Consider the following 13,673-nt stretch of genomic DNA (forward strand, 5'->3'; position numbering starts at 1 on the left):
AAAAAAAAACTTTCCACAAGCTGGACAGCTATACATACAAGCTGTTGGATCAAGCCCCATAGGACCATCCAGGAGCCTAAAAACTGAAGACCAAACCACTCAACTAGTGACAACGGGGCACTACGCCCGCCAGCCCCCGCCCCCCCCCCCACATGGAGGAGGAACTCTAGGTTCTGATGATATCAGATGTCAGATAAAGTGACACAGCGGAACACTCCCCTGCCCCCTCATCCATTGTCAGGTTTTTTTCCCTGTTTGGTTTGCCATGTGCTGCCGGCAGCCATTTTACTCACCTCTCTTCCTGATTATGGCGCATTGTGGGGGATGCTGCTCATTTCCTGCACTTCCTTTTATGGCTAGACTGGTGTGCATCATCCATGCGAGACAGGATTCAGTCTCATAATTGTGATGTCATCACTCATTTAAAGGGCCTCTGTTCAGTATGCTTTGCCTTTGCCTTGTCTCAGACCTGTTTGTGAGAGTTCCTGTGTATTACCTGGCTGCCTGACGTCCTTCCCGATTCCTGGCTTGTTCCTGACTCTGCTGTTTTCCTTGTTGCTGATTCCGGCTCGTCTGACTATTCGCTTTGGCTCCTGACTCGGCTTGTCTGACTACCAGCTCTGGTTTTGACTCGTGGGCTTTTTATTATTGTTTGCTATTAATAAAAGGTGTGATTATTTTTACACTTCTCGTCACAGTCTGATTCCTGGCACCCTGAAATTACGCAAAGGCCGTGAATCCTGATGGTGCTAATAATCCACCTTTACGTGCCATCATTTCCAGGATGGATGGACAGGATGACCGCTTGGATCAATTTGCACTAGCCCTGCAAACCCTGCTGACTCGCACTGCACATTTGGACCAAAGTGTCCCGCAAGTTATGGCTGCTCCTGGTTCCGCTGCTGCACCTATGCCTACCAGGAGCATGTCTGGTTCTGCACCTCTACCTCAATATATGGAGGCGATCCTATTCAGTGCAGAGGGTTTTTGAACCAGGTGGGCATTTACTTTGAGATGTTACCTCAGGTGTTTCCCTCTGACAGAGATAAGGTGGGATTTCTTATCTCGTTACTCTCCGACACAGCTCTTGCCTGGGCTAATCCCTTGTGGGAGACAAATAAACCTGTGATTTCAAATTACCCTGAATTTGTGGCCTCCTTTCGAAGGGTATTTGATGTTCTGGCTCGCTCCTCCTCTGCTGCTAAACGACTCATGTCCATTCAGCAAAGTACATGATCTGTTGCTCAGTATGTGGACTTTTTTTTTATTATTTTTTGCTATTAATAAAGGTGATTATTTTTGCACTTCTCGTCTCAGTCCGATTCCTGGCACCCTGACATCCATAACTGAAGGCTATAAGAACTGCAACAATCCTTTCCCGCCTTGTGTACCCACAGGTCCTCTCGAATGCTTAGTTGAACATAAAAAACAATGATAACCTGAGCACTCGGCGCTACTACCGATCCAGCAGAAACAGCGCCATGTGTCTGAACAGCCCCAAAACCAAACAAACCCGACAAGCTGCATAAATTCTCCCACATAGGGGGAAAAAGAAAAACAGACATTATTAAACATAGGACTAACAAGTCCAAACAACTTCCGAAAAAGTAACAAAGAATATCGATCCCAGATGGTTCCTGAAGGAAGCAAACAATAGGGCACAAGCACAATCTCAAATGAACGCCTGGACTCTGCAGACGGACCATCACTAACATTATCTGGAAGCGAAAACATGCTGCAATCTCCGGGGGGGGGGGGGGGAAGGCTCCCCCAGAGATGGATGGCTCAGCAGTCCTCTGGTTCCCCGAGTCCGAGGAACCAGGCGCTCTCATATGGCATACGGAACAAAACTGGTCGACATGTGTCAACGAGGCCAATCCGGAGTCATCACCAGACACAGAATCTAAATCTGAAATTAAAATAGTCTCAGCATCAGAATCCTCCATAACTGGATAGGAGGAAAAATCAATATGGACCAAAGTATTAAAACAAATGCGGCACCTGACACCCACAATGGCTGGGGCACTCACCACCTATGACCAGACCCCTGTGGACTAGAATATCTCCTTCACCACACGGTCAGGAATGCGGAAATGGGGGAACGGAGCGTAACCACGCCCAAACACAAGGTGAACCGTACAGTCCAAAAACCCAACCAAAAAGCTGCGTCACTTCCAAAGGCCTCAAAGTTCCAACCACGAGCCCATAAACATCACACATAAGCATGTTGAATCACATAACATGATTATAAACCCCCCCCCCCCTATTCAATAACCCCCCTCAGGAGATATTAATCCTCAATTCCAAGATACTAACAAAGACTCACTGACACACTTATGTCATATAGTTAGACCCGCAAAGGTGTGGTAGCCTCTCGGGAAAACATTGACGATAAAGTCAAATGAAACGATCTTACCGGAATCTACGCCGTGGAACAGGAACACAGCCTTTCAAGTGTGACGAATAGTGGCATCGCCTCCACCATGGACTTGAGAGAAGAAAGCAGGCAGCGGAGCGAAGTTAGACAACACCGATTGCTTGAGGAGCTGTTAATATGAGTCGGGATGGTTTCGCAGAAAGACACTCTCTGCATCTCCGGACTCTAACTTTCATCTAAGCCCTCACTGAGAGACTGACAGGACTACTTAAAACTCCAGTCCCATGCCGAAGAGTACTACCCTCCATAAGAGACAAAAACGAAAAATTCTGACACTTCAAAGAATGACTGGGGGATGAGGGGAGTGGGAGGAGTATTTAAGCATTTGGCTGGGTTGTCTTTGATATATAGATTATATATATATATATATATATATATATATATATATATATATATATATATATATATATATATATATATATATAAAAATATTACCGTATTATGCACAAATAATGATTTGATTTTTTTGGTTTGTAATGTATAGAATAGACCACTGGTTTTCAAACCTGTCCTCAGGCCTCCCCAACAGGCCAGATTGTTAGGATTACCTTGGAAGAGAGCAGGTAAAATAACCATGTTTACTAATCAGCTGATTCTGACTACTGTCTACTCACCATGCGCATGAACAAGCTATAGGACCACAGAAAAGTCTGTGCTTGATTGCCCTATAAACAGGGTAAATTAACCTTAAAAAGAGAAGGACTGATTATTGTTAAATAGAGTAAATACATTCTCTGCAAACAAAAAAGGAACAGTTTTTTAGCCAGTGAAGAGGATTGGTGCTTCTGGCAAAGCCAATGGGAGCCACCAGTTGTACACCACTGAGTCAATACTGTGCACACAGATAGCTGTGGCAACAGGAAGTGTTCTATCCATGCACCACAGTGCATCACTTTCTCACCACGGCAACAAGCGGATGGAAAGTGCAGCTTTGAGTGCTGTGGACATACTGTTTTGTTGCACTTGGCAGTGAGCTCTGGTCTTACGTGCACTATTGTATTGAATGGACATTGCCGTTTTCCCACTTTCTGGAAGTATATTGAAAGTCAGATTAACAGCATGCTTACAATACAGCTAATGTATTTAAATTAGTATGTTAGACAGTAGTAAGGGCAATGGAAGTGAATAATAAAGCAATCATTACTCCCTTGTCCATTTAAATTATATGGAAAAACTTTTTTTATAAAAAAAAAACAAAAAAATACATATCAAACAGGAGCTGGAAAAGGATGCGTTTTAGTTTTTCTCTCTTTTTTTGCCCACAAATAACTGTGTGCAAAGTAAGGAACTACTATACAAAGCTTGAGCACATTTCAGTTTTGCAATGCATATCATACTGCGCACAATATATATATATATATATATATATATATATATATATATATATATATATATATATATATATATATATATATATATATATATATATAGCATAAATCGATAAAGCCCATGCAATCAGAAATGTGCATAATCACCAGCTAGCATTGCTGTTGCAGAGGAAATATGCATATTCTTTTCAACAAAGGACACCAAGAGAAAAAAGTAAATTTGATAAAGTGAATTTAAAGTCATAAAATGGCATGCAAGTTTCATTTCGACTTCCCTATCCTTTTAGAAAAAAAAAAAATGTAACAGTGGATGATTTTATATTAAAGGGACAGTCTAGGCCAAAATAAACTCATGATTCAGATAGAGCGTGTCATTTTAAACAATTTTCCAATTTACTTTTATCACCAATTTTGCTTTGTTCTCTTGGTATTCTTAGTTGAAAGCTTAACCTAGGAGGTTCATATGCTAATTTCTTAGACCTTGAAGCCCACCTCTTTCAGATTGCATTTTAACAGTTTTTCACCACTAGAGGGTGTTAGTTCACATATTTCATATAGATAACACTGTGCTCGTGAAGTAATCTGGGAGCATGCACTGATTGGCTAGACTGCAAGTCTGTCAAAAGAACTGAAAAAGGGGGAGTTTGCAGAGGCTTAGATACAAGATAATCACAGAGGTTGAAAGTATATTATTATAACTGTGTTGGTTATGCAAAACTGGGAAATGGGTAATAAAGGGATTATCTAGCTTTTAAAACAATAAAAATTCTGGTGTAGACTGTCCCTTTAATGTGGATTTCTTTTTGACAACACTGGGGTAGATATACTATAAAACTGAAAGGTGAAATAGTGCACAGTAGGTGGCCTCTTTTCTATGATCTGTGTAGGAGGTAGTGAGCAGCACAGGGTTTTTAATGTCTGCTTATTCAACACCCAAGACATTTCTATCTCTGAAGTCTGCAGAGTTTCAGCTGTAAAGCGTTTCTGACAAACACATTGCGCTCTCTCTTGACAGGCCTCTGATACCAACTAAAGACGTGATTCTGTTGTGTGTATTTATACTTGTGGCCCCAGGCTGGGAATACAAAGGCCAGCCAGGCTGAGATAAGGAATCTTTTAGTCCATTAACCCTCTTGTGTCTGGACAATGCTAAGCGGTGTCTAAGTACTTGCTAAGATACACTTCCCTTTGATAAAGTGTGCAAAAATATATACTTTCTTTATTACATAAATACATGTATATGCACTTGTACAGATATCAAAATAACTGTCACATAGTGTAGCAATACCCCTTTTTACTGGTCAAATTATACAAGGGCTCTTTCTTGCTGTGAAGCAATACATTATTATAAAAACACCAACCTCATAATATTTAAGGTTTCAAATAAATTTGTTGCAAACAAGTAATATATTCAGATGATTTATAAGACAGAGCAGACTAGTATTTTTTTTCTTTTATAATGGCTAGTGTCTTAGTAGCGATCAATCATTTTTCTCATTTTAACCCTTTATAGCAAAGGGTTCCAACTTTTTCACAAAAGGTGCCAACACTGGACTACCCTCTCTGTAAATTGAAACAGAAATAATAATAATTTATTTAAACAAAACCAAGCCTCAAATAAGCCATGATTTCCGCTTGTTTGTTTTCCTCCTGTTTCACATAAATTACCCTATAGAAGTGGAGGGCCAGAGGAAATGCTCAGAAGGGCCACAGAGCAACAATAAAGCCTTAGGCTTGGACAAGTGTGATCTAGTATTATCAACTGTGCAAATGTGCTGTAAATATAACAGCCTGGGACAGCAGCAGTGCATTTGTGATAAAGAAAGTGCCTCAATAGCTGAGAAGTCTCAAGTATCTGATGAGGTCTTGTTTGCTTAGAGGAATTTAATAAAAAGCAGAGAGAGAAAAAAAAAAAAAAAAAAAAAAAGTAGGTGGACAGAGGGGGTGATTTGTAGAACTGCTTCCATACAGTATAACCTCTTATGCCGTTCTATGGGTTAACTATTTCAGTGCCAGCACATATAAATTCCTATTCAAATTAGATTTAAATGGAAAAAAAGGAGGGGGGTGATTTTATAGGTTATCATAATGTTCGCCCTTATGACTCACTTTCAAAAGGACAGTGGATTTTTCATAAATAGTTCTTGTTATATTTTGCTCTCTGTTGTAGGAAAGTGTTTTTGCTTATTAGATCCATTTACTGGCATCATACTTCGTTTTTCACTGGCAGGGAAAGGGTGCATGGCACAGTGGGGTAGCGCAGGACCAGCTTTCATTACATTGGAATGCAATGAGAGGAACTCAGCGACTCTTTACAGGGGAGTTATCCCATCCAGCCCAAACTGTATTGAAAACAGCACAAGAGTGGTTATTTGTGCAAATAAGACAGCACTCTAACTCATAGACAGATATATAGCATACACGCAAATGCTTGTGCAATTATTTGTTTTACCTTTTCCTACTGCTCCAATAAATGGTTTTATAGAAGCCAAGACACTCTTAGTACAGGGTTTAACAACCCCAGGTATAAGAAAGATAGAATGTATGGAGTATTTTGTTTGCACATATACTAACTACACCAATAGGAAGTTAAATCAATCTACAAATTTAGAACTTCAGGAAAAGCAATAGACAGAGTGGTTCACAACTTAGTGCTTATAGTTTTTAAATTAAAGATGTTGCTTTGCTTTCTGAGTTCTCCAACTGCATCAATTATCTTCTTATCTAACTTTCCATATAACTTAATGGTCCATTGGGTAATACATTTATGCAATTGTAAGGCACAAATACAATACAGCAAGAAGCATTTATAATAGAATATTTTCAAGATTAGAAAAGATGAACACATGTAAAACTAGTTACAGGACATATAAATCTTACTTATTTTGCTGCATTACAACAATGTCTATGAAAAATAAGCTCCACCCCAACTGGGGTCACCATGGTATTGATTGTAATGCACAAACTACCATGGTGAGGACATGTCATTTTATTTACCCCACAAAATGGTGCATTTTCCACTCCTCTCTAGACCTGGTGTAATGTTAAACTAACACAACAGTGATGTTACAGTCAAAATATTGATAATTGAAATGTAGGATAAGAGTTTAAGTTAACCCCTTTGATTACACAAGATGGCAAAACTTGGTAAAGCAATGAAGTACAGATGACCGTCACCTAAAGGGATACTCAGAAGTCAGAATTAAACTTTAAAGAGTCAGATCGAGCATGCAAGTTTAAACAAATTTCCAATTTACTTCCATTAACAAAATGTGCAGTCTTAATTGTTACACTTTTTGAGTTACCAGCTCGTACTGAGCATGTGTAAGGATTCAGAAGATATACATATATGCATTTGTGATTGGCTGATGGCTGTCACATGATACAGGAGGAGTGGAAGTAGACAACTGAAATTGGTCACAAAAAAATAAAAATCTGCTACTCATTTGAAGTTCAGTGCTATTGCATTGTCTTTTTAAAATGCATTTGTTGATTATGCAAATCCACTGTATTTACTGCTTCTTTAAATTTGTACTCTAACACTGACATTTCAGTATGCAGCATTTGAATTGTGCCATTTGCACAATATTTCATAGTATACGATACCAAAATAATTCTTATTTCTTGTGATCTACTAATAAAATAAAAAAGGGATGAAAAACCATATGCAAGGGTGTTAATAAAAACACAAATTTGTTTGACTTCCATGTAAAAACGTGTACCTGTCGTACAACACAAATTTGGAGGCTGTCAAGTGTTTATAAACATTTAAGCATTTTCTTCTACTTTTATAGTATGTAAGTAAAAGCACCTGAATTTCTAAAATAAATCTGATAACTTGCTTAAAGGCAGTGTACAGTGAAATCTGTTTTCTTTTAAAGTTTCCAATTATACGAGCTGCATAGTATAAAAAGGTATTGGAATTGTACCTTTATGTTTAGTTTAAGAAATTGTTGTTTCTGTTAATTGAAAACACAACCCAATTAAATGTGTTGAGTTTCCAAGGAGAGCAGACCTCATTAAAGTGATGGCAAACTCCCCTTTATATAAACAGATCCTGGAATTTTAGTGATTTTTTAGATGGAGTTTCATCAGTTGCAATGAAGATGAGCTATAACTTACTTTTGAATATAGATATAAAATTCTAATTCCTTGTGCTCCGCCATCCACTTCAAAAGTCATTTTTGTGTGCCAATGGTCTGAATTGTTCTCCAATCAGCGCTCTCCCCTTTGGGCACATTTTGTTGTAGCTAGAGCGCCGATTGGACAACAATTCAAACCTTTAGCTCACAGAAAATTTGAATTTCATATCTATATTAAAAAGATACAGGGCATCTTAATTACAACTATTATTTTAAACTCCATTTAAAATATCACTAACATTCTGGATTTGTTTTTATTTAGCGGAGAGTTTACTACTTCTCTATTATTTACACTAAATTCTCCTTATCCTATCTCAGTATACACAGTGAGACCAGCGCATAGGGGCTGATGATCAAAAACTCAGAGAGAGAAATCCTGCATGGCGAGATAAGAATGTAAAGCTACAATTCACCTTTATGAAGCTGTTTAAGGCACCTCACCAGAGAGGAGAGCTTTAGACCATTGGGCCCTTAGATAACACTGGCAAATAAACACTTTAGTGCCTCTCTGTCCAACCCCCACTGGCAGTGTGAACTATGTATAAACCTTGGTACTTGCATAGCTTTTCTATAGCCAATACACAAGTATTAACATTTTCAGTATAGGTGGGGATACAACTGGTAAAAATTGCTATTTCAAATGACAAAATCAAGGTAAAGGTGCTATATGTAAAAAGTTTAATACACTCCAACAGGTAAAATGAATCATTGGGAAGACATTTTAAAGGAGATGAGGGGGGGGGCAGAACACGGTCCCTTTAAGATTAGTTTTTAGGCTTCTTAAATGGTTATGATAAGTGCCTAAACAAGAGATCAATGTAAAATACATTCCTGTGCCCTACAGGCTGCAGTTTGCCAAGGAGATACGTGATGCACTAATTAAGGAACTACAGAATATACAGTATGCCTATGTGCTTCAATGAGAGCTGAACAAAGACCTACTGCACATGTAGGATATCACAGCTGTGGTCACTGCTTGTAAACCTTGCAGTATACTTGCTAGTGCTTTTGCTGTGTTCCCTATATTTTGGTTGACACGGCCAATCAGATGTAAAATGCCCTGGCCTACAAAACAAAAAAACAGTCAACAAGCTGCTGCAGAAATAAAAATAAAATAATGCAATCAATTTACAGGCACATGAAAGTTTTGTGATTCAGATACTTTTACAAATGCATTATTTCCAAATGACTTCTTTCTCTTGGTATTGTTCTGTTTAACACACTATATTATATGTTAAAGGGACACATACACACACTATCAAGGAAAGGAAAACGAGGATACAGTGAAACTCAAGCCAAAGTGGTTTAAAACACTACATCAGTATGCAGGGGTAAGCTGGATCTGACGCGTTTCGAGCATGCTCAGTGTGCTTCAGAGGAGATTATATATATATATATATATATATATATATATATATATATATATATATATATATATATATATATATATATATATATATATATATATATATATATATATATATATATATATACACACACACACGTTTAGTGCTCAAGACAAGTGCACCTGAGCATACCTAGGTATACATCATGGAAATTAACTAAGGATACCTAGAGAAAAAATTAAAATGTGGAAGTATTTTTTTATTTAAATGATGCACTCTATCCAAATCAGTGTTTTCACTCAACTTTCCAGTCCCTTTAACATTTTTAACAACAAAAAGTTAATGTAACTACTGCTTTTCACACACACAATAAAAATGTTTTGCCTACAAAGTCTCAATAGTTAAGACAGAGTGTGAGATATATATATATATATATATACACACACACACACACACACACACACACATATACACACAGATACACACACACAAAAAAATGCATAATGCACGCATTAGAGAAAGTCACTCCAAAAACCTCAGAGCCACAACAGTTGCGAGAAACCTAAAACCCATTAGTAGTAGCACATACCAGGAACGTGGGAGATCTGTCTGCTGTTGAAATTTCCATGGAGATCAATGAATTACCCAAAATGCATTTCAGTTTATAGCAGCTTTACCTTTGGAAAAACATCTTACAAGGCACCAATATAAAGCAGTTGGTTTATAAGTGATGGGTAATAATTATCACTCTAAAATTAAAAAAAAAAAAAAAAAAAAGTGTTGAAGAAATATTGGCCTGAAGCAGATAAATAATGTGGGCAAGGGCAAAAGGTAAGTGAAAACACAAGTGTTAAGGGATTTCTAGGAATAAAAAAAACAAAAAGGTTGAACCACAAGCCTCAGAAATTAAAACAACAAACATTGCCCAATCAGTTTGCTGTCACCATTAAAAAAAAAAAGGTATGGATGCTGCAGACATAATACATTGCAGAGATGCAAATTACAGTACATGGAACAAGTCAAAGCAGGGCTCAAAATATATTTAAAATGTAATATGGATTTATATTATTAAAAAAACACATCAATTGAACCCCTTGAATGCCAGAAAAAACATGTAGTAGTCGTGAATAATCCCATAGAATACAAAATAAACACAAAGTAATAGATTAAAATTGCTACTGCACATGGATTTGCAGCAGTGGTTTAACACCTTAAAGGAGCAACAAAAGTCAAAATTAAACTTTCATGATTTCAGATACAGCATTCAATTGTAAACAACTTTTCAATGTACATGTACATCTATTATAAAATTGGCTTTGCTCTTAGTTTCATTTGTTGAAAAGCATACTGAGGTAGGTGCACCAATGCACTACTGGGAGCTAACTGCTGATTGGTGGCTGCACATATATTCCTCACCATTGGATCACCGGATGTGTTCAAGCTAGGTCCAAGTTGTGCATTGCTGCTCTTTCAACAAAGGATACCAGGTGAAAAAAATGCCCACCATGCCATGCTGGCATCCTTAGGGCATGAATTTGCAATTCAATGAATAGTTTGGAGCATTACAAGTATTGGCACCAGTCAAATGTCTGAGTCACAATTGTGCTGTGGCAGTGGCACTAAGGATTTGTCAAGCCCTGGTTTAGTGCATAAGAAACTGACAGAACGGAGTGCACTTGAGAATATAAGGTGGCAATCAGACATAGGGGTAAGGTGCAGTTGAGATATAAACCAAGAAAACACAAACATACAAAAAAATTAAACAAATCATGGCACAACTTATTGTACATGGTGCAATTTACAGTACATGCAGATTAGCATATAACAATCCTTGACAATTCTGTGTCTCAAGTGGTGCCTAACAAAATGTGTTTTTTTTTGTTTAACTCAAAATAATCAACTCCATGTGTATATGGAGCAGACTAGCTGCAGAACAACTAGACTCAGTATAATGTGCAGCTTGGTCACAGAACATGGTGAATTTATTGTGTAAAGGGATGGTTACACCAGAGCAGAATGAACATCAGAGCAAGGGTTTCAGGATAGATGATGAGCAGAGGGTGCAGGATAGTGTATAAAATACTGGGTGACTACATAGTACAAGTTAGCAGATGAGTGCAGCGAAGATACAGTGTTAGTGCAAGATAGATAAAAGGCTGCAAGGTAGATCCAGATAAGAATGCAGATTAGGGTATAAAATACAGATTATACAGGTGCAGATCTAATTGACAATCTAATGAAAACTGATGCATAACGTACACATTGATCAGGTTAACCTGAGAAGTTATAATAGGGGTCTATGACTAAATGAACTTTGGTAGTTATGATAAGAGGATATCGATCCGAACAGTAGTAGTTTAGGTTGGGATAAAACAACATCCCTAACATGTTATTTTATATAGGAGTACTACATTTTATACAGGAACTACACACCAGAAGTACAGTTGTCACGCTGTGATCACTCACCTGGTCCGCACAACCTGCTATAGTGATAAGGGTTGCAGCAGAAGCTGTTGCTGTCCGGTCCTCCAGCTCCCTGGCACCCAATTAGGGCTTTGAGCTGCCCTGGATGCTGCAGATCGGGCCACCGGAAGAGTCTACAAAGTAGCAAGTGGGGAGGGGGCCCGTGCCTGGTGACCAGAACACACCCGCCCGGCGTCGCTCCCCGGGATTCCACCGCCTCCAACATAGTAAATAGAGCCTGCTCTTTTAGGCGCTTGAGTACGCTCGATGCTGCAGAGCGCAGCTCCGGGGATCCAGTCGGCGGCTCAGACAGACCGCAGCATGACACCCCCCCATCCCCGCCCGCCCGGCTCCGCCACAGGCGCCGAACCAGCCCGTTGCGTCTGGACCTAAACATGCGGCGCCCCCGGGGTGCGCCCGGGTCACCGCAAATTCACTGCCCGGGGCGAGCTGGGGGGGCCGGCATGAGGCTGCGCGGGGGTGGCACAGCCGGGGATGGAGCTCAGTGCACAGAGCCGCTGCTGTGCCAGGTATTCGGTTCTATAAGGATGCGTGTAAGGAGTAGGGTTAGGTGGGAGGATTTTCAGTAGCCGTGCCTCTCGGGTCACATCTCGGGTGAAGCCGTCTGTCCAGGGCGAGTGTAAAAGCTGTCACATGTCCCGGAGTCTTCCAACCGAGAGCTGAAGATGCAAGAAAGTCACATTGCACCGGACAAGCATAGTGCAGGGAGAAGCGCTGCTCGTGCAAAATGAAGGAGATGCTGCAGCCGAGAAATTGCAGGGAACCTAATGAAATATACCCTGAAGCACTCGCTCACTTATTCTGCAGCCTGGTCCGCACTAGTGCGCTGGGTACAGTTGTTACTCTCAGTGCTTATCCGTGCACACTGATAGGTTGTGCACTCGCTGCCCGTCCTACTAATCCGTGCCTCGGTATTGCACTCGCCTGGAGCGGTCCTTATTCCCTCAGCCTGGTCCTTGCTGCTCCCTGCCTTTGTGCTCATAGACTCTCTGTCTATCTCTCACACACACTCTCAGGCCCTGCACGCAGCGCCTCATTGGCTGCCTGTCTTCACGTGACAGTCTAGACACTTTGGCGGCTCCGCTGCACTGACTGTTGCGCAAACAAATCTCAAGTTTCTTAACTCTTAAAGGAGCCACAAGCACACATTACCTCTTTCCAGTGTCTCAGTAACCACTCCTTGAACTCCAGCATCCTTTACTAGCCGCACGCTTTATTGTTAACCACTCCCTGCGACCTCACTGCTGTGCATAACATTCATTAAAACTTTTTTACCACCGCATCATAGAGATTTAAGAGCATCTTTTACTTCTTTATACTCCATTTATCATATAAAGCATCTCGCACCAAATGTAACACAATTTACCAATCATTTTCTACATCTGCTTACAGCATTCTTCAAAGGGACTTTAAGGGACATTCCATGCAAAAAGTCCACATAGATTAATTACATCTTTGAAAAGAAACATTTGTTATTAGCAAAAATGCGTCTAGTCAAAGTTATCACTGTTTTAGTGTTACCATTTTCTCGGCATGTGAAGCATAGCTAGATATTCTCAGTGCACCAGCATTTTAAATACTGCAGCTGCTCAGAGTGCCAGAGGGGCTTGTAGAATTTCAGCAATTAACACGTTGAGCCATTGCTAGATGATACAGGCACCTTAGGCCCTCGCTTTGAGCAAGTGCTGTGTTTAAAATGCTGGTGCATGGTGCATACTTAAATACATGTTTAAAACAGCTATAGCTTTTATTAGAAGCATTTTTGCTAATGCACGTATATTATAAAAATGATTCTATTCAAAACAGAAATGCATCTATGTGGTTTCCAAATTTGTCTGGAATGTCCCTTTAAAGTTAAACATTTAAAGCATCAGATTGTACAATTAAAAAAAAAACCCAAATTTTCTCTTATCAAATTTACCTCTTTCTACCGGTT

The 13,673-nt window shown here is 39.5% G+C and overlaps 1 protein-coding gene across 1 annotated transcript in view; it reads right to left on the bottom strand.

Annotated features, from left to right (window-relative positions):
- Positions 1-12,785, bottom strand: part of SMAD6 (SMAD family member 6) — a 45,539-nt gene extending 32,754 nt beyond the window's left edge. The window contains exon 1 of the mRNA XM_053718521.1: positions 11,720-12,785. Within this exon, the coding sequence (XP_053574496.1) occupies positions 11,720-12,113 (394 nt within the window). The 5' untranslated portion in view covers positions 12,114-12,785. The remainder of the gene's footprint in view (positions 1-11,719) is intronic.
- Between the last annotated feature and the right edge of the window lie 888 nt (positions 12,786-13,673).

Source organism: Bombina bombina, chromosome 6, assembly GCF_027579735.1.
Source record: "Bombina bombina isolate aBomBom1 chromosome 6, aBomBom1.pri, whole genome shotgun sequence".
Taxonomy (NCBI): domain Eukaryota; kingdom Metazoa; phylum Chordata; class Amphibia; order Anura; family Bombinatoridae; genus Bombina; species Bombina bombina.